At 35.7% G+C, this 19,621-nt stretch overlaps 2 protein-coding genes across 4 annotated transcripts; one reads left to right on the top strand and one right to left on the bottom strand.

Moving 5' to 3' along the window:
* The first annotated feature begins 1,647 nt into the window (after nt 1-1,647).
* On the top strand, nt 1,648-7,529 carry LOC109211726 (subtilisin-like protease SBT5.4). The gene is made up of 12 exons (XM_019375295.1): nt 1,648-1,885; nt 2,302-2,411; nt 2,490-2,587; nt 2,815-2,979; nt 3,063-3,171; nt 3,690-3,912; nt 4,292-4,612; nt 5,142-5,236; nt 5,590-5,835; nt 5,987-6,101; nt 6,190-6,403; nt 6,560-7,529. The coding sequence occupies exons 1-12, from the start codon at nt 1,802-1,804 to the stop codon at nt 7,111-7,113; spliced, it is 2,334 nt and encodes a 777-aa protein (XP_019230840.1). The 5' UTR covers nt 1,648-1,801; the 3' UTR covers nt 7,114-7,529.
* A 153-nt stretch (nt 7,530-7,682) lies between these two features.
* LOC109211727 (DNA-directed RNA polymerases II and V subunit 8A-like) lies at nt 7,683-17,353 on the bottom strand. Of its 3 annotated transcripts, none has more exons than XM_019375298.1 (5): nt 17,329-17,353; nt 15,156-15,238; nt 13,533-13,690; nt 8,620-8,714; nt 7,683-8,136 (listed from the first exon to the last, which is right to left on the bottom strand). In XM_019375298.1, exons 2-5 carry the CDS (start codon nt 15,226-15,228, stop codon nt 8,025-8,027), a joined length of 438 nt encoding a protein of 145 aa, XP_019230843.1. In that variant the 5' UTR covers nt 15,229-15,238; nt 17,329-17,353; the 3' UTR covers nt 7,683-8,024. The 3 variants fall into 3 exon arrangements, with proteins under 3 accessions (XP_019230843.1, XP_019230841.1, XP_019230842.1); XM_019375296.1 differs by lacking the exon at nt 17,329-17,353 and adding an exon at nt 15,728-15,844; XM_019375297.1 differs by lacking the exon at nt 17,329-17,353 and adding an exon at nt 15,343-15,663.
* Nucleotides 17,354-19,621: the final 2,268 nt, after the last annotated feature.

Genomic DNA, 19,621 nt, shown 5'->3' with positions numbered 1-19,621 from the left:
TAATACTTGCTCTGCTATTCTGCCCAAGCCTGGCTGAGGAAGAGTTACGGGGCGTAAAACAAAAAAATACGCTGATCGGGCTACCTAGCTTATTCAATAAGCTTAGCCTCATACTCTATAATTGTCATAGTGCCTTAACATAATTGCTCAAACTGACATAGCATGTCATCTCGTTTGCTAAGTGCAATGAACTTGTCCATAAACATAGCTGAAAACTCTGACTAAGTGATAGGTGGTATCCCTGCTCGTCTAGCTCTCTGAATCGAAGTCCACCATGACTCAACTCTCCACACCACGAGTCTCTTTCAGTCCTAATATACTAATCAGTATCTTTTTGCGACGCACAATAAACTGGGCCATCTGAGGTAGTCTGAGGAGCTGCAACATTCTACTGAACTAGCGTTTGTGTCTGTGTAGTAATTTAAGGAGTTAGAAGTCTACCTTGAGTAGGCATCAATACCTCTAACATATTTAATAATCTTACCACTACATCTGCAGGTAAGGCAACAGTAGGTACAACAGCTAGCACTGATGGTGGAGTATCCTGAAATACCTATTCATTCACCTTCTCTGGCACAACTTGGGGATGGCCCTAGGTTGAGAAGCTCCATGTGTTCTTGTTTGAGCTTTAGTCTGGTGGACCCTAACTTGACCAATGACCACCTCCTCGGGTAGTACCGTGTCCACACCGCATCCAGCAAATGCATTTGATCGTCTACCAGAGGAGGATGCATGTGTTTAGCCATCTCTGAAAGAAACATTTCAAAATTAAACTCAATCATTTTACGGAACGATTAAACAAAAGAAGAAAACATTGTACGCAAATAAATTCGTTCGCAAACAAAAAATGGAGATCCAAACTAGTGTGGTTCATGTTTCTTCCTACGAATTAATCCACAGTGTCAGTGCGAAATTCGAAAATATGTCTTTTAATCTGTTTGAGCCGACTGATTTGGAGTAAAAATAAATAAATTCTTTCCTTAAAAAAGAAAATGTTCTTTCTTGATCATTTATTTATAGAATTTAAGGATGAACAAGATGTGATAATGTGTAACAAGCTGATAACACCACGCAACCAAATGAAATTACTTAAAATGTTTTCTAATTCTTGATCAAATGAGAATTGCTAAATATTTTTACTTGTGTTGCTATATCAAATTCTGATTTATAAACGACATAACATAATAATCACATCTGATGTTAATATTATTGATCCACGTGTTTTCTTTTTCATATTTTAATTCACTTCTTTGCTTAATGAATGAAACATTACCAACATAAGATGGAACGAGCCTTTTAAAGTTAAATTAAAGGTATATTTACAGTAATAAACGGAAGTAATGTTTTAATGGTCAAATTTGAAACTTATTCCAGCACGAGATTGTTGTCCTCCAAGAACAGCATTGGCACAGTAATTTTACATTCCAATGCCTAGCCTTTCACAAAAAAGGTCAGTTGTGGAAAATGGAAGAAATTATATATATAGCCTTTTCTACTGGTTGTATGATTATTATGACTTGGAGATTACAAAAAAAGAGGGAAATCACCCACGTGTTGGATAAATCAAAAAGGCAATTAATTCGACTTTCTATGACTTATACAAATCCTATCATCTTTAGTATAAAATGAAAGCAAACAAAACTAAAATAAACTTGACACTTTTTTTTTCTCTCTTCTTGGAGTTATCATTGTTTCATCAAACACCGTACCTAGAAAAAATGGCTCTCTTCGTACGATGAATTCGTAGAAGTTGCAATATCAAGCACAATCATATCTAAGAAATATATATATTAATAAAACGATGTCTTCTCCAAAAATTTCTATCTTGTTTCTTTTTCTCATTTTATTCTCCTTACGGACAACACCAGCTTCTGCGACCAAAAAGGTAAGTTTGCTCGGTCCTGTTTATCTACTATATAAATTCGTTGTAATCATGGTCTTTTAGGTTTAGAAAAAATGAAACCATCTCTGGTTAGCATTCTATGTAAAAACATGAATTGGATAATGCAACATTTATATGTGTCAAGAACATTTCTTCTTCTTCTACCACCATCGAGGAGTGTCGTGTGATGGGCGATCTTTTCACTTTTAATCAGAATTATTCAAGCGTTAGGAATGGACATGCGTGGAGTGGAATTTAAACTTGATAGGTTCAACTTTAGTAATGGACATCATAGAGAATTTCTCGATAGGAGCAACGTAACTTACCCCTTAGTGGGCCTACACAACATAAATTTGAATTAGTTGGACTAGTGAATTTCATATGGTTCTTCTGTCTAATTTCATATTCTTTGCCTGCAGTCTTATGTGGTATATATGGGATCGCATTCTCATGGCTCAGCTCTTACTAGGGCTATTCTCCAAAGGGTATCAGATTTCCACATTAACTTCCTCGCAACATTCTTGGGAGGGTATGAAAAACTTTCTGTGAAAATTTTAATTTGCTCATATCTTAACATTTATTTCTAATAATTTATTTTTGCATGCAGCAAAGATAAAGCAAAGGAATCCATATTTTATTCATATAGAAGGCGTATTAACGGTTTTGCAGCTGATTTGGAAGAGAAATTTGTAGCTCTAATTCAATGTAAGCCTTATTTAATTATTCCACACTTACGTTCTAGAGGAGAGTTTAAGTTTTAAACTTAGTTGATGGGTTCATTATTATGAGTTTAATTTGTTGAAATTTTAGTGGTTTTTCCGTTTCGAAATTATTGGTTTTGGTTGAATTCGGTGTACAAGAGCTGAATCCATCTCATGTTTATACTTTGTGATTAATCATTAGTTGATAAACAATATTAATTATGTGTGCAGTGCATCCTAAGGTGATTTCTGTTTTCCCAAATGAAAGGAGAGAATTACACACATTCCATTCTTGGGATTTTTTGTCTTTGGAAGACAATGGTGTAGTTACCTCAGGTTCTTTGTGGGAAAAAGCCAAGTTTGGGCAAGACATTATCATTGGAAATCTCGATACAGGTATATATGTATGTATATATTTCCTTTTCTATTCAGCCTTATTTTTGTGTCTGAATGAGATTAATAATTAATTTCTCCTTTAGGTGTTTGGCCAGAAAATCCAAGTTTCAATGACGAAGGTTATGGGCCCATTCCATCAAGATGGAAGGGTGAATGTCAAAATGACGATAAGGTTCCATTTTCTTGCAATAGGTATATATGTCTCTATTACATGGGATATATAATGCTAGTTCTATTCTACTGATTTAAAGGTAATAAATAGGTGGGTTCGAGTCAAACTTAAAAAGACCAAGACTGGTCAAATTAATTTGACATGAGTTGGTCAAATGAGTTGGTTTAAGATATAAATAATGGTTCCTACCCACATTGACCCAACTTCCCCTTCCTTTTTGAAAAAGAATGCGAAAGATAATGTATTTTCTTAATTTATTAGCTTAAATTCTTCCAAAATTACATAATTCTCAATCTACAAGTTTGATTTGTATGTTTGGTTGCATATTGACCCATTAGGTTACTTTTGACCCGTTTTTATCTAATAGTTCGGCGGATCGTTTGGGATTCAATAGTTAGTTATATTCAAATCAACAAACAGGTCATAACTTAATCTATTTAAACTTAAACGAGTTAGACGGATTACGAAAAAAGGGTCAATTTTTGTTGAACACGCACATTATTCTAACAAACATTGTGATTTGATGCATAATTTGTAGGAAGCTTATAGGCGCCAGGTATTTCCACAAGGGATATGATGATTTAAGGGGAAATAATAATAATACAAGTAATATTCCCAACTCTCCCCGTGATACCGAAGGGCATGGAACACACACACTGTCCACTGCGGCTGGTAACTTTGCTCCCAAAGCAAGTGTCATAGGAGTGTACAATGGCACTGCAAAAGGTGGTGCACCTAAAGCTAGAGTTGCTGCTTATAAGGTACATATATATTAGATTATAGCATTAATCCATTTCACTCAAAAGTCAACATAAGATTTAATTTATTAAATTGATAACATAAACAACTTTTACACTATTAGTGTGCTTAATTAACCAACAGTAGCGTGTAACATATCTTATTTTTCAACTAACCAATCCTACTTTTTATGACCGTTACCTATAGTTATTTTCTAGGTGATCGGATAGTATTTAAAATATTACATTGTCGCGTGTAAGAAGTTAAGCTCGCTTTTTCTTTAATTCTTTTAAAGAAGTTAAGCTCTTGAAAATAGGGTTTAACTTCCCGTTGCATTTAAAAGCTTAAACAATATATAATATATAAGGTGAAAACATACTTTCATTTCTCTTTGAATACAAGGTGTGTTGGCCAGCAAAACAAGGAGGAGGGTGTTTTGACGCTGATATCCTCAAAGCATTCGATTTCGCCATAGATGATGGTGTTGATGTGATCTCTGCCTCTGTTGGTGGAAAACCACGGCCATATTTTAGAGACGCGGCGGCAATCGGGGCGTTTCACGCCATGAAAGAAGGTATCGTAGTGGTGACTTCTGCAGGAAACTCAGGACCTATGCTTTCAACTGTGGGCAATATTGCACCTTGGATGATAACCGTTGGAGCCAGTACTATTGATCGTGAATTTGAATCCAATGTCAAACTTCAAAATGGACTTACCATCAAGGTTATAGTTTTGACTAAATTTTCTTTATATTTTTTTTGCATATGTATATCTATAATTAGCATTTTATTTGGCCCTCTAAATTCAACTTGAAAATTTTCTTGCAATTGGCTCATCTGGCTTAAGAATTCACCAATTTGAAGTCATATAAGGTATCGAGCCTAAGTTCGTGAAGTAGAAAGATGTGTGACGACTTCTTCTATTCCGTGATATGACACTCTTTCTTTTTTTAATATCTTTTAAAAAGAATGAGACTATTTAAAATTTTAAAATTCCTTAGCTACAAAATCCTCATTCATAATGCCATGCTCGTATACCTGTAGAAATGCCATCACATGCTTAAGACCACAAGTTCTAATGATACTTCTGATATGTGCAAAAAATCGGTATATTCTTTTTAAATTTCATACTTAATCAAATATCGTCATATATTATATTAAAGGAATGGGGGTATTTCTTTATTCTTTACTTGATTCATTGATTATTTTGTTTATCATGATATATCTAAAATTTTGTTCTCTTCATCAAGTAGGGAACGAGCATTTCTTATCCATTGCCAGAAGAAAAATTCTATCCACTTATTAGTGGGGAGCAAGCTAAAGCTGCAAATGCAACGGTTGAAGATGCGTAAGATTGTCCTACTTCTAATCTAATACTCACTTTATTCCATTTTATATGACACGCTTTCTTTTTAGTACAAAAAATGGTCCAATTCTATATTTCATAGTACGTAATTCTTTAAATTTAAACTTGTCGTTTTACCTCAATAACTTGTTCTTATAATCATAGAAATTAAGGTCATGTGATATATAAGATTATAAGTTGTAAGGATACTTTGATTTGAGCATGTGCCAAAGTACTTGTTTCGGCAAACATTGTCATATAAAATAAAACAGGCAAACACCGTACGTCATATAAAATGAAACAGACTTGTCTGCGCCACAGTTTTCATTTAGATTTTTGTTTATGCATGCATGCAGTAAGCTTTGTAAGGAAGCAACATTGGATGGTAGTAAGGTGAAAGGGAAGATTTTGGTTTGTTTAAGGGGAAATAACACGAGAGTAGATAAAGGGCACCAAGCTGTAATGGGAGGTGCTGTTGGAATAATACTTTGCAATGACCAAACCAGTGGAAATGACATTATTGCAGACGTTCATCTCCTCCCAGCTTCACATATCACTTACAACGACGCTCTTGCCGTTTTTGCCTACATCAATTCTACAAAGTATATATATATATATGCTCTCTTTCTCTTTACTATATAAATATACTTTTATATGTATTGTCAATGTATAAAACTCAAATTCTATAAATATATAAGTCATTAAATTGCACATATACGACACTAATGGTTCTACCTTGTATTAATTAACTAGCAATGCTATGGGTTCAATAACCGCACCAAAGGCAACATTAGGTATAAAACCTGCTCCAACTATGGCTTCTTTTTCATCCAGAGGTCCTAATTTGATTACACCTGCAATCCTCAAGGTTTGTTATTGGTTAGCTACTTAATTATTTATTACGTTATTGTTTTTGTACAAAATTAATTTTGTGTTACTGTTGTATTTATATATAGCCTGATATCACTGCACCTGGAGTGAATATTATAGCTGCCTACACAGAAGGAAATAACCCCTCAAATGAAGCATTTGACAATCGTAGAACAGCTTACAATGTAATGTCTGGAACATCAATGTCGTGTCCTCATGTTTCTGGGATTGTAGGACTTGTTAAAGCTATTCACCCTGATTGGAGTCCTGCTGCCATTCGATCTGCTCTCATGACTACTGGTACATATATACCCTTTTTTGGCTATTCACCCTTAATTTATCTGTCTTGTTTTTATGGTATTAATATGACTTAGATAGTGGCATAAAAATTCTTTACATATTTCATCTGATTTTGACCTAGTTTTTTTACAAATACATCTAATGGTTTATTTTCAGCAAGCCCAATAGATAATACAGGAAAACCGTTGCTTGATACCACCAAGGAAGCAGCAACACCATTTGCATGTGGAGCTGGGCATATAAGACCAAATCTTGCTTCTGATCCTGGACTAGTATATGACTTAGAAGTGAATGATTATTTGAACTTCTTATGTGCATCTGGCTATGATAGTCAAGTTATTCGCACCTTCAACAAGGCTCCTTATATATGTCCACCACTTAGTAATTCAAGTCTTTTGGAATTCAATTATCCTTCAATAACTGTTCCAGCTCTTTCTGGCAACTTAATTGTGACTCGTACACTGACAAATGTCGGTCCGCCGGGTACTTACACGGCTCGAGTTGCCCAGCCTCCCGGAATCTCACTAGTTGTGGAACCAAATGTGTTGATATTCAAGAGCCAAGGTCAGAAGGAGAGGTTTAGTTTGCATATTAAAGCTGTGAATACTACTTATCTTGCTGGGGTGGATCAACACAAATATGGAGAGTTGGTATGGTCAGATGGTAGTCATACTGTCAGAAGCCCAATTACTGTGGGAATTGCTCGTTGAGATCATACTTTGATTATTGCTTAGCTAAGCAACAACAACCTATTTATACTAGAACATATTTCATAGTTTATCTGTCTTTTTGTAACAAGTGTAAGGTGAATGAATGATCACCCTCACTTAGGTAGCTAGGTCTGTATAAAGAAACAACAAATACAGAACAAGAAAACGGTTAGGTCATTAGATACTTCATCCTTGTCCTCGTGGGACGGATGGGTGGCCGAGGCATAGGAGTGACAACTTGAAGATTATATAGTTCGGATCTCAGTTGTAACACTCGCTATAAGCTCATCTGCTCCACCTTCAGTAAGCAGTTTACCCAACACATGTACAAAGCTCTATTTATGTTGTTATTGGGAAGCTCAAGCATCCAATATTGTTTCACTTTACAAAGTTCTGAGAAAGCAGATTATGTTTCACTTGGTTTCAAGTCTATATGTTGAAAACACAAGTGCATTTTATGTATTTAATCTCATAATGCATACATGAAAATTTTTGAACACAAGTTCTTATATATTCAATCCTACTTCTAATGCATATAGGTATCCAAGTATAAAACAGAAACAGCAAGATATTGAAATAACACAGGGCTCGGAATAATAACAGCAGCATGAACTGCAATTATGTTACCAGTCGATAAGAGTTCTAAATTCTTCATCACAGAATACTAGTAGTTGGAAAATATTCTTCTCTTTATGTCACCAGATATAAAGATCATAACTGCACATTAGGTTTCCGCACCTCAACAACATAAATAGAGCTCCATTCCTTGGTCTCCATTATCATCTCAGTTACATTCTTTCGATTTCTTGAAACTGAACTCCACGCGAAAGTTATCACGTGCCAGTAGCTTAGCTAACAAATGCGTTTTCACCTTCAAGTTAAAACTGAGTTATTATTACCAATTCTTTAAATCAAACCTTCCTCATGAGAAGGAAAATCTTCTGATCCAGCTCAAATTTCGCTGCAATGGATGGATCTCCCCTCAGCTGCATCAGAAGTCCTCCAAATGAAACAAAGATGTCTCTGAAAACCAAAACAAAACAGTAAATCCATCGTTACATTAATAAAATGTTGCTTATCAAAACAGTAAATCAGTTGGTCCCAACAACCAGAACATAGACAAATCTCAAACACTAAATTTAGACGTTAAAACTGAAATAGGTTACACATTAAGCAAAAAAGGGGACTTCTAGCCCAAAAAAGAAAACAGAGAAAAACCGAGTATAGGAAAGTACAATTATATTCCACAATAAAATGCAATAGAAAAAACTCGTACTGAGAAACAAGTCATAGAAATAAAATAGAAATGGCACTTAGAATCTAATCTTCGCATATGGGAGATCTAAGAAGTCAGTCTGAGCCAATTCCATATCAACTCTTGGAAACAAGAAACAAAAAGCAGATATTGCTAAGGTGTGCACAAATGATAAGGCAAGAACATGTTAGAAATAATGAATTCAGGTTCATGGAATTAAATTGAATATGAGAAAAGTTATCCAAGCATACGCTTTAACATGCTTTCCTGAACCTTCCTCTGAGATCCTATATAGCTTCCCATTCATGACATATTCGAACTTGTCAGCAAGTGATTTCTTGTTACCCTGCCATCAAATTGCAATACCATCAAGTATTATCTGGATTTCTAAGAGTTTGACCACCAGACATAACAAGTATGAGACAGTCAAATGAAAAACGAAGAAAAAGAAAGAAGCTCATACATGCATTTAGCTAGACAATTACATTAGAGGTTAGCTCTAAGCATTGGCAGAGATCTTTCTATACCAAAGAACTGAACCAGAATAGATCGAACCCCTCCTTTTCCTTCCAATTAGCGAGATTCTCTCTTACTTATGATATTCTGGTCAAGCCTAGCTCTTAAGATATTTAAGTTATAAAACTTAATTAACGTTTCAAGTTTGGCCTCATCATCTGTTGCATGGAAGTTTACTCAGAGTTTCAGTTATTTTGTTTGCATGGGTTGGAGCCATAGGAGAATATGTGGCATATTAAAGACTACCATAGAAATGTTTCCTTATAAGCATATTTCAGAGCAACAAGTACGCCTATATGAATCCCTACGAGAGGCTCCCTCTCTATTTTCTACTGATATACTAAAACTAGACCTAAGTAAGGGTTATCATCATGACTAACCTTAACTCCAAGTAGCTGGTATAACCTATATGGATCTTTTGCTTATGTTGTGTACTATTTTCAACAAGTTTATATGGATTTCAAGACCAGGTGTATTATTAAAATGAACGAAAAAATATTTAACCTTAGTACACTGTTTGAGTAAACCAGGTGTAAGCTTCACAGGTGAAGGAAATTATTTACAAGCCTATATATGGAAAACACAAGAGGATGTATATTCAACATTCTCCTAATGCATAAACTGAAGGAAATTATGGGCTACTCATTGAAAAAGACAAGAGGTTCTTACATAGACATCCAAATATAAAATGCATACAGGAGGATGTTCAAGTACACAAGGATCAGAATAACAACAGTTAGGAAACATTCTTTCTAATGTTAGCAGGCACAAGGATCATACAGTGTTTTAAAAGGCGTTTTCGGGGCGAGCCCTGGGGCGAGGCGCATCAAACATGCCCCGAGGCGATGGTGTGGGGCAAAAATCTCAAGAGGCGTACGCACAGCAATTTGGGGTGTATGCCCGGGCGTTTGGGACGTACGCCCGGGCGTTTGAGGCGCGTTTGTTTAGTGAGGCCTAAGCCCAGGAGATTTTTTCAAATTTAAACAAAATTTGTTGAATAAGCCCTTCATATAATACCCCAAATTCTCAAAAGTCAGCTTGGTAATTACTCAAAAGTTTTAAAAAGGAACTGAAATGTATTAAGCTTCAAAGTGAAGACCTTTTTTATTGATTGAAGCCCTAATTCATGGTCTTTCCAAATTCTTTATCTTATCCGCTAATCTGCTAATATCTCCAAAAAGCAACGAATATTCAATTTTTTTGTTTACAAATACAAATAGAACTCCATTCTCCTTCATAGCAACAAGTTCAAAGTTTAAATTGCAGGTTAATTATCCTTTTTGTTCCTCCATGTAGAAAACTTTATTCTTTTAGATTCAAGTTACTTGTGCTTGTAAGTAGCGTATAATAGATTGTTTTGACTAGTTTTTTGTGGGGATAGAGCACATCTAATTTATATATATATATATATATATATATATATATATATATATATATATATATATATATATATATAGTTTTCTTCAATTTTTATGTAATTTTACATGTTTATAAATATTTACTGTAATTATATTATCTTATAAAATATTAAAAGTTAAATACCTATGGAGCTTACGCCCCGTGCCTCGGGGCTTACGCCTCGCTGAGGCATATGTAAAACGTCTCGTCTTACGCACACGCCTTTTAAAACATTGGGATCATAATTGCAGACTAGATGAGGTATGGTTGTGGATATTGCATGGATGTTTCAAGAAACACTGAAAGATTAGCTACAAAAAATGCATGTACCTGTACCGAATGCTTATACACGCACATCAGATACGAATCCATAGTCGAGTCCATAAAAATATATAGCAATAAAAGATAGAATCACATAAATCAAGCAATAGATCTTTTTGGAAATGGCGTGTTGATTGAAAACCAATATTACAAATTCTTTAGGGTTAGTAGAATTTGTACAATGGCGGAGAATGTAAGGCGGGGAATAAGAGAATGCGCCTTGAAAGGGAGCTCCATAGCTATTTGACGATGAGGAAACATGCCAAAGCGAACTTAAAGATAATAAATACCACACTTTACAATCATGGCAAAAAGACTCCAAAAAATGACCTTTGTCACAAAGGAGACTTGAAAGATCTTGATGTGTTTCCTTATGAATGAGATCGTAGTTGTCTTAAGTCTTTATAGGATACTTGTATGTTACGAGTTTAGGAAGTTAAATGACCACAAGACAGATTCTGGTTTAGTTTTGGCGACTAGTTTCAAAACTGAAGACTTCGGCAAGTACTATTTACTACTTTGGTTCGACAACCCATAAAGTCAGTTTAAGGAAATCCATAAGCAAACACCAACTTAAAGATGTTAAAGATAATTCTAGGTTACCGAATTTATTTTGGTTCCCACTTAACTGGATTTGACAAAAATTGAGATTGCATAGTACCTTTGAGAAAACAGTAAAGCAAAAATCTCGTGAACCAAAAATATTCAATAGAAGCTAAATGAGAAAGATTCATTTAAAAAAATCAAAATATAGAAAGGAGAAAGAAAAACAAGGTTATTTGGGAAAATTTTGCTTCAATGGTTTAAGTCTTAAAGATATCGAAGTACGGACAGAAGTTTAGTTCTCATAACCATTGGGGCGGCCATGACGTTCCTGCAGTTTTCAGAATTGCTTCATACAAAAGGAACAGAAGCCTTGTAAAGGAATATAAGTCACTCTGATTAGCATGTCCCTCTACTTCTATAGCAAAGTAAATATGAAAGCCCCATTTGTCATGATGTGCCATAACAGGCCAGTTCTCACGCTTGGTGTTAGCTTTTTCAAGCCCTAGGGGGAGGCAAGATAGCAAGAATAAGGTTGGAAATCAGCAGGGAGTTTGAGAACACCAAGGAACATTGAGGAAAATTAGAAATTCAGACTCAGTAGAAACTAGAAAGTACTCAAATCTGTCAAAGATTTTGGAACCAATATGTGTATGTGCATACAGGTTTTCGGTCTCTCCAAAATGCAAGATCTGGAAACTAAAAGGAGAACCACATAAACTTGGTTTCCTCTGTTTTAAATCAAGACTGAGCCGAATTGACATTCCCAGTTCATGCTACCTGTTTCTTTTAGCATATTCCCCAATTGTGTTTTCCAAGCTAGAATCATGTTTTATCAATGCTCATGTAAAAAAGGAGCAATGGAAAAAAAGTGAAAAGGACCAAAATAAATCCCAGTCATCTTTTATCAGTGTTCGTATTTCTCAAAAAAGGAGAGAAGGAGAAAGAAATGGAAAAAGGATAAACATGGTCAATGAGGAATCATATAGCCGACCCAACTTGTTTGGGGTTGAGGCATAGTTGTTATTGCTGGAGAAAAAAAATGAAAAAGGGACCTGATTTAGTCTCAGGCGAGTTGCCAAAACAGATTAATAATATACGTAATAAATCGACAATCTAACATTAAAACCAAAACTATTTCTACAGAAGAAGGGAATAAAAGGGAAATGAAGAGAATAGCAATTGTAAGGGCTCCTTTCTCATTAGCGCATAGGCGAAACTAAAATCATAGCAAGGTATACCTACTTAGAAGGAAATAATTACAGCTATCTGTAGAACAGTGTGTTCGTGGAAAGTAACAGGACTGGAGCCATGTATATAAGTGTACATCTGCTTGATATAGCGAATGCTCCCGCGAGGATAATGACATATTGAAGCATAACAAATGTACAATTAGCATTTTAGAGGCCATCTTTCTTATAAGAAATGCAAAGCAATTTTTCTTCTCTAGATGCTCAGAATTTAAAGCACTGCACCATCTATCATTAATCCTATATATGACAGAAATTCTTGCTGCATATGTCATAGTAGTTTATTCACATTCTTATCTATTCTTGCTTTCCTTGATTTTCCCCTTCTCTTTCTTTCTCCAATGCTAATGAAATCTAACAGAAAAAGAACCAAACAACATTTCGCTATCATCCAAATAGCATTATAGATGGATCCTTCAGTGCCGAATGGCGATAAATCTAGTTATGGCAATACCAAATGATTACACCTTTCACTGGCAGATACCATTTGTTTGTCATGCCAATTATCTTAGAACGCAATTGTACAGCCATCACAGACTGTATCAGAAGGAACCACACCTCTGTGGAGCAAAAATGTGTCTTATGACACGTCAAAACAGACACCAAAAATACGCTGATATATTCACTAGTTTCTATATCTAGTTACTAGATGAGCTATCTAATTGATGGATTTCATAAACACTTCCAGATAGACAAGGTTACAAAACTAAAATATTTTAAGGGGCTCACTTCTTCAGGAAGAGTACATTCCAAAAGCCTCTATATAGCAAGTTAGTTTTCTAATGAGAATACATATATTTGTATCAAAAGATACTTGATGTTTCTTACTTAAAAAAAAAAAAAAAAAAAAAAGGCAACCCGGTGCACTAAGCTACCATAAGGGTCTATTGTACGCAGCCTTACCGTGCATTCGTGCAAGAGGCTGTTTCACGGCTTGAACCTGTGATCATAAGCTCCTTGCATTGATATTTCTTACTTAATGAAAATAATTCGCCATGGTAACTTAAACACATATCCTGGAGACTTCAAGTACCATCTTTATGATTGTTAATATAAATCACATAATCGGAAGTATATCAGTTAGGCTAACACTTGCAAATCTACAAGGATAGACATAAATCATTACAGCATTTTACCTGAATGAAATAACCAGTATCTGGTGTCCCGTCCAAGTTCAAAGTAGATGCTAAAACCATCATAAATTTATCTTTCACACGCATAGGATATATCTCGGTGTTCACATCCAACAGCATGTACATATCAAACTGCTCACTTCGTGCTTCAATGCGATTAACTACAAAATGCACAAGATATTCTTAGATCACACTATTTGCAGAAAACATGTCTGCAGCTTAATAATTCATGGTGGCAATAATAAACCAAATTTAGTCCATCATATGCCAAAATTCACAGTTGGTCAAGAAACTACACTAACTCTATATTCTATTACTCCATCACATGCGTAATCAGCAATACACTTATCAGTACTCTAGTGTTCAATGCTAATTGCTCCCAATAGTAATTTGGTCTGTACCCAGTCTGTTGAACCACCAGTGTCCACCACACAACCCCATGCCCTTCCTATGCCCATTATCACTCATGCGAAAGACACCAGAAGGTGCGAGCATAGAACGAAAGATTGGATCATTTATAGTGGAGACTATCGGAAAGAAGGTCATATAAGACCACAAGACCATATATTGGTCTCAGAGGTAGCGCTCTTACTGTACGACGGATGATGTTGTTTGCCCAGGAAAAAAAACCAAGAAAAAAGAAAGACAACGAAGTCCAGCAAACATGAATAGATTAAGAAAGCCAGTACAAAAGCACAAAACTTATCAAAATTCATCAGAGGCATTTCCAGTAAACTACATGAATACTCTTTCCCCTTTTCTTTTCTTTTTTTGAATGTCCACGTAACAAGGAGTTTTTCCTTTAACCTTTCTCTTTCTCCTAATTACAGTCATCGTTAGAATCCGGGGTGGGCCAAATTACATAACAAAGGGAGACTTATTTCAAAGTGTTAAGATAGCTAGATGCAATGATAAAGCAACAACACCTGCCTTTTTCTTATAGGTAAGACATGGGGCAATAAGCCCACTTCACAAGTTCACCTGTTTCTCGATTGAAAGCTAAGAGTGCCAACCATCTAAGCAAAGTCTCATTTGTCAAAGAAGAGAGCCAAGACAAGCTCAAGTTATCCGGGATACGAGGTCATATCCTAATAATTCCTGGTCTACTGTGAACAAACTATCTTAGTTAATTTCCTTGATTCCTTCAACTTATTCTTCAAGTGGTGTACCATGACCATATTATCACTTCCCCTTGAGATAAAAATTGATATGGTCGGAACAAGTATATTATTATGGAATGCAAAGTTAGGGCATCAAAGTGATGCATCAATCATTCACATCTATTTTTTATGATGGTGGTGGCAGGGCTAGCTTGCGTATACGTCGACTATTTCACCATGTACTTGCTATCTCCCACCAGCACAAGTACCGAATAACTGTGCTCACTAAGGCTTAGCCAGTTAAGAGGAAATTACCTAATATTTTTTGTCTAACCTAAGACCTCATGGTTCTCCACTCACTTCATTGACCACTAGGCCACACCCTTGGGTGTCATTCACAGCGTTTTTTCACATAGTGTAAAGTTCATTCAATTAACAATTGAAAAGAAAAAATTAACAAGAACAACAAACAGAGAGCATAAACAAATTGATCAATTACAGCGGGGAAGAATGATAAATTGAATACCTCTATCGAACTTTTTACCATCCGGATCTTTTTGAGTGACTGTAAATATATCTTCGAACAATGTTTCAACCATCTTGAAGAACCTGCAAAAGTCATAACCATTGTCACAAAGCTTTTTTTTCTACAACTTGAGAAATTCCCGAGGCCAATAGCGCACGGTTCGAAACACAATGGAGTGTTGGCCTACCCCTTTACCCTTCTCCACACGAATCTAAAATATATAGTCTAAACCCTTTGAATTAGTTGAATAAAAGTAGCTTGCAAGCACTTGAGTTTAAAAGCGCTTTTGAAGTGCTGAAGTTGAATTTAAAAAACAACAGTGATTTTTTTCCCTATGACCAGATCTTCACATTAAATTCTTTCTGTATACTTGACAACTTCCTATTTCAGCTTCTATCATTTGCAATTTCTGGAGATTCATAAGTATTACTAGTATAATAATCTTTTAGTACGTTATAAAACTTAGTAGGTTAATTTCGGTGCAGACAGATGAATAAGGAAGTCACATGAAGAAAACACCAAATTTGATCAACAAAAATGTTTATTGCAATTATATAGAAAAGAAAAGTTACCTGCTATGGCGGAGAATAAGCAGGAACGAGAAATTGCAAAAAGGAAAGACATAACGTGGGGTTAGGGCATATGAGGGAAGGGTACTTTAGAATTTACAAAAATATGTAAGGGATAATAAGGTAAATGATTTGGTCATTTGGAGAGCTTTTCAGCTAAAGAGGAATTAAGTTGGGAGTAATATTTTGGTCGACAAAAGAAGTGTAAAGCCTCGTTTGTTCGGGCCTCAGATATTAAGTATATTTATTTTTAAAATATGAATTTTAATTATTCAGATTTTAATCACTAAGTGTGTTTGTTTTTTTTATTTCATAACTACTTAATAGGTCTGAATAGGTCTGTATGATTAAGACCTATAATAGAGACTTAATTTCATTAAGATGCTATCATCCATATTCATTATTAAACGCCACCACCGCCTACCATTATCAACTACCACCATTAAACCAACTACTACCATACTCAACCACCACCATCATCTTCAATCATAGCCGCCACCATTATCGTCTACCACCACCCACTGTCGCACCCTTTTTTTACAACCTCACTAACCTTCTTAAAATTAATAAAAGATGATTTTGAAGCTTGAAAGGGTTTTCAAATTTGAAAGTGACAAAAAAATTGCGTTTCGAAAGATTTTCAGAGTCGCCACCTGACATTTGATTTCGGTGTGTCAGGTCACCATTTTTTTTTAAATAACAATTTCCTTTCAAAACACGTTTGCCTCTTAATTGCACCAGTGATTCAGGTAAAGGGGTTCATTTGACTCGAGGAGAAGGTGTTAGGTATTTCCGAGTCCCGTGAAATTTACGGTTGCGCACATGATCTAGTTGGCTTTTAAAATATTCAAATTGAGATAAAAAATACAGACAAAGGAAAATAAACACACAAGAGGCTCGAGGTCGTCCCCACCTAAACGAAAGAAAATAAAATAAGAAAATTAAAGTAAACTTCTAAATACTAATATATACTATACTTTTCCATAAAGTTCGTCATGGCCTCCAACTACATGATACTATGGGGCATATCCCGGATAAAAATATATATAAAATCTACGGGGCATTCCCCTGAATATAAACTAAAAGGAGCGACCTCTTATCTCGAATAAGAATAAGATTAAAAAAACCCAAGACTGGCCTACCCGAGTGATAACGGCCTAAAACATGCGGCTAGCGGTAAAATAAAGTGAAATAGAAGGAAAGTAAAACCAAAATAAAACAGTGACCTTAATCCGGTGCTCACTTCCTTTTTAGCTCCATTTAAGCCCAAATTCCATGGACCAACAAGCGATTCTTTTCATCATCTTCTTCCATTGGTATGTGAACTCACATCAAATATCAACACACAAAGAAACTCAAGGCACAAACCGGCAGTCAAGCAATAGTACAACCAAAACCAATTAACTTAACTAGATACTAAGTTCAAACAATCAATCATTAAGGAAAATAGTAAACAAAATGATAATAGACTTAGATGAAGCTCAACTACCAAACCAACTGAAGCGAGTCACAAACAGAGAAGAAACAAATAGCGTTCATGTCATCAAGAATCAATCACAAGCACACGCACAAAATCTAAAGCGAGAACAAAGGGAGGAATGAACCTCAAAAGGAGTTATCAGATTTTCTTCGACACTTGAAAGTTGTACAAGACCCTTAAGCCAAAATCGAGCAAATCGCAGCACGAACAGGGATGGAAAACAGCAACAGGAAATTGCTCCACGAACCTCGAACCTCGGACGGCAACCTCAACGTACGACTGAACAAGACCTCGGACCACGACCTTTGACGAATGCTTTCAGGTTTCGGAAGAGCTTGAAATTTCGAAATGGAAATCAACAACTTGGACCGATTTTGAGTTGAAGAGTGTGCTTGAGCGATTATCAGACTTTATATATTTGTTTAAATCTGTCTTAGAAAACTGTGGACAAGAACCAAGTTCACCTGAGAGTAGGGGTGGGCATCGGTCGGTTCGGTTCGATTATGAATATTATTGGTTTAGCATATCGGTTATCGGTTTACAAATATGATAAACCGATAACCAAACTGATAAGATATTAGTTATCGGTTATAGGTCAATCGGTGATCGATCATTATCGGTTCGGTTATCGGTTTACCTGATAAGATAACTCAATCTAGAGTTAAGCAAAAAAGAGAAGAGTAAAACAGTTTTAAAACTCGTTTCTGGCCACAACTAAAACAGTTTTATAAAATAACTTTATATTGGTTCTGGACAGTGGACACAATTAATTGTGCTAATCTTCCTGCTAGATTTGACTTAATCTGACCCCTGCAATACAGTTGTTGTATCACATGTCTTACTAATTGTGCTAAAATAGTTTTATATCGGCAACTAATATTCAACGTAAACAACAATATATTGAACAAAGAATCTGTAACAAACATAATCAATCACTACATTGAACAAAGAATCTGCAACTAATATTCAACATAATGTTGCTGCTACAACTTTCCAGTTTCCAACACTACAAACATCAACATAATGTTGCTGCTAAGCCATAAAATCTGCAACTAATAATTCAACACCACAAACAGTTGTCCAATTGAAGAGTGAAGAGTCTGAACTTTGAAGAATGCGGCTGAGGCTAAGAAAGAATACGAAAGAATGAAGCCCTAGCATATCTGCATATGTATATACTTAAGGGTAAAGTAGTAACTTCGTTAATCCTTATTGGGTTATCGGTTAGCCCAATAATAGAATTGCCAAACCGAGGCCCGAACCGATAACCCAATAGTGAAAAAATTCTAAACCGTTACCGAACCGTTAACCCAATAACCCAATACCGATAACCCAATAAATAATTAACAGTTCGGGTTATCGGTTTTACCCGATATATGCCCAGCCTTACGTGAGAGGAGAAGATTTCACAAGATTCTCGTATGGCTTGGTATCATAGAAGAGGTTAAAAGTGAGCTTTGAAAAGAATCAAATTGTCCGGCCGACAACTATCTCATCCGCCTCAGTTTTTTGCTCTTTGTCCTCTCTTTTTCTTAATTTTCTGGCCGTGTTTGAAGTGTGGGAACGACGGTGTTCTTACGGGGATGGGCAGCTGATTTCCAGCGGGTTTTAGAGAGGTATTATGGGGTGCTTGATTGGTGGTATAGGTGATTTAAGTTACTGCCATGGCTATGGAGCTTTGGTGGTGCAACGGCGATGGAGTTTCGAAGGGGTGGCGCGGTCGCTGATTCTATAGAGATCAGGGGTGTGCGGCCGTGGTGTTTGGAGGCGCTGCTTGGTGGTGAGGGGGTGGAGTTGTGGTTGCTCTAGGTTAAGGGTGATTAGGGTTGAAGAAGAAGAAGCCCCTTAGGGTTAGCGGTAGGTTCAAATTTTATGTGGTTAGGTATTAAGTGTGGTATGATATTGTAGTTGTATATAACTGAGTATAAATAAGTTGTAGATAAGTTGTATAATATATAGTTAGTTGTATGAATTTTGTTTTTGCTATGTATAAATTAGATACAAAATATACAAAAGACATATTATATAAAAATTGTATTTACGTGGTATGATATTGTAGTTGTATATAACTGGGTAGAAATAATGTATGAAGTTGTAGATAAATTGTATAAAGTTGTAGATAAGTTATAGTAGTAAAAAAAGTATGTACAACTAATATCAAATTTTGAATTACTTTTTCCAGATTTTTTTCTAAGAATAATATGAGGGGTGGGGTGAGTTGATGCGGGGCTGGTTGAGGTCGGGGCAGGTTAATATTTTTGTGGGTTAAGTCCCAACACCTACCCCCCCCCCCCCCCCCCCGCATTCCTATGAATTCCCTTGCTGGTTTTTATCAAGGCACGAAGTAATTGTATATTTGTGTAATTGAATGAATCTATGTGCATGGGATTGTCTGAAAGGCTTCATAGCAAGAGGAG

Source organism: Nicotiana attenuata, unplaced genomic scaffold (genome assembly GCF_001879085.1).
Source record: "Nicotiana attenuata strain UT unplaced genomic scaffold, NIATTr2, whole genome shotgun sequence".
Lineage (NCBI taxonomy): Eukaryota > Viridiplantae > Streptophyta > Magnoliopsida > Solanales > Solanaceae > Nicotiana > Nicotiana attenuata.
Note: the sequence above shows the minus strand (reverse complement) of the source record. Positions and strands in the feature narration are given on the sequence as shown.

Coding starts and splice junctions, on each gene's coding strand:
- LOC109211727 (XM_019375298.1), bottom strand. CDS start 15,228: ATGGTTGAAACATTGTTCGAAGATATATTTACAGTCACTCAAAAAGAT. Junction 8,715..13,532: donor ATACTGGTTATTTCATTCAG/GTAAAATGCTGT, acceptor ATTTGATGGCAG/GGTAACAAGAAATCACTTGC. Junction 8,137..8,619: donor TCAGGAAAGCATGTTAAAGC/GTATGCTTGGAT, acceptor TTTGGTTTTCAG/AGACATCTTTGTTTCATTTG.
- LOC109211726 (XM_019375295.1), top strand. CDS start 1,802: ATGTCTTCTCCAAAAATTTCTATCTTGTTTCTTTTTCTCATTTTATTC. Junction 4,613..5,141: donor AAAATGGACTTACCATCAAG/GTTATAGTTTTG, acceptor TTCATCAAGTAG/GGAACGAGCATTTCTTATCC. Junction 6,404..6,559: donor ATCTGCTCTCATGACTACTG/GTACATATATAC, acceptor GTTTATTTTCAG/CAAGCCCAATAGATAATACA.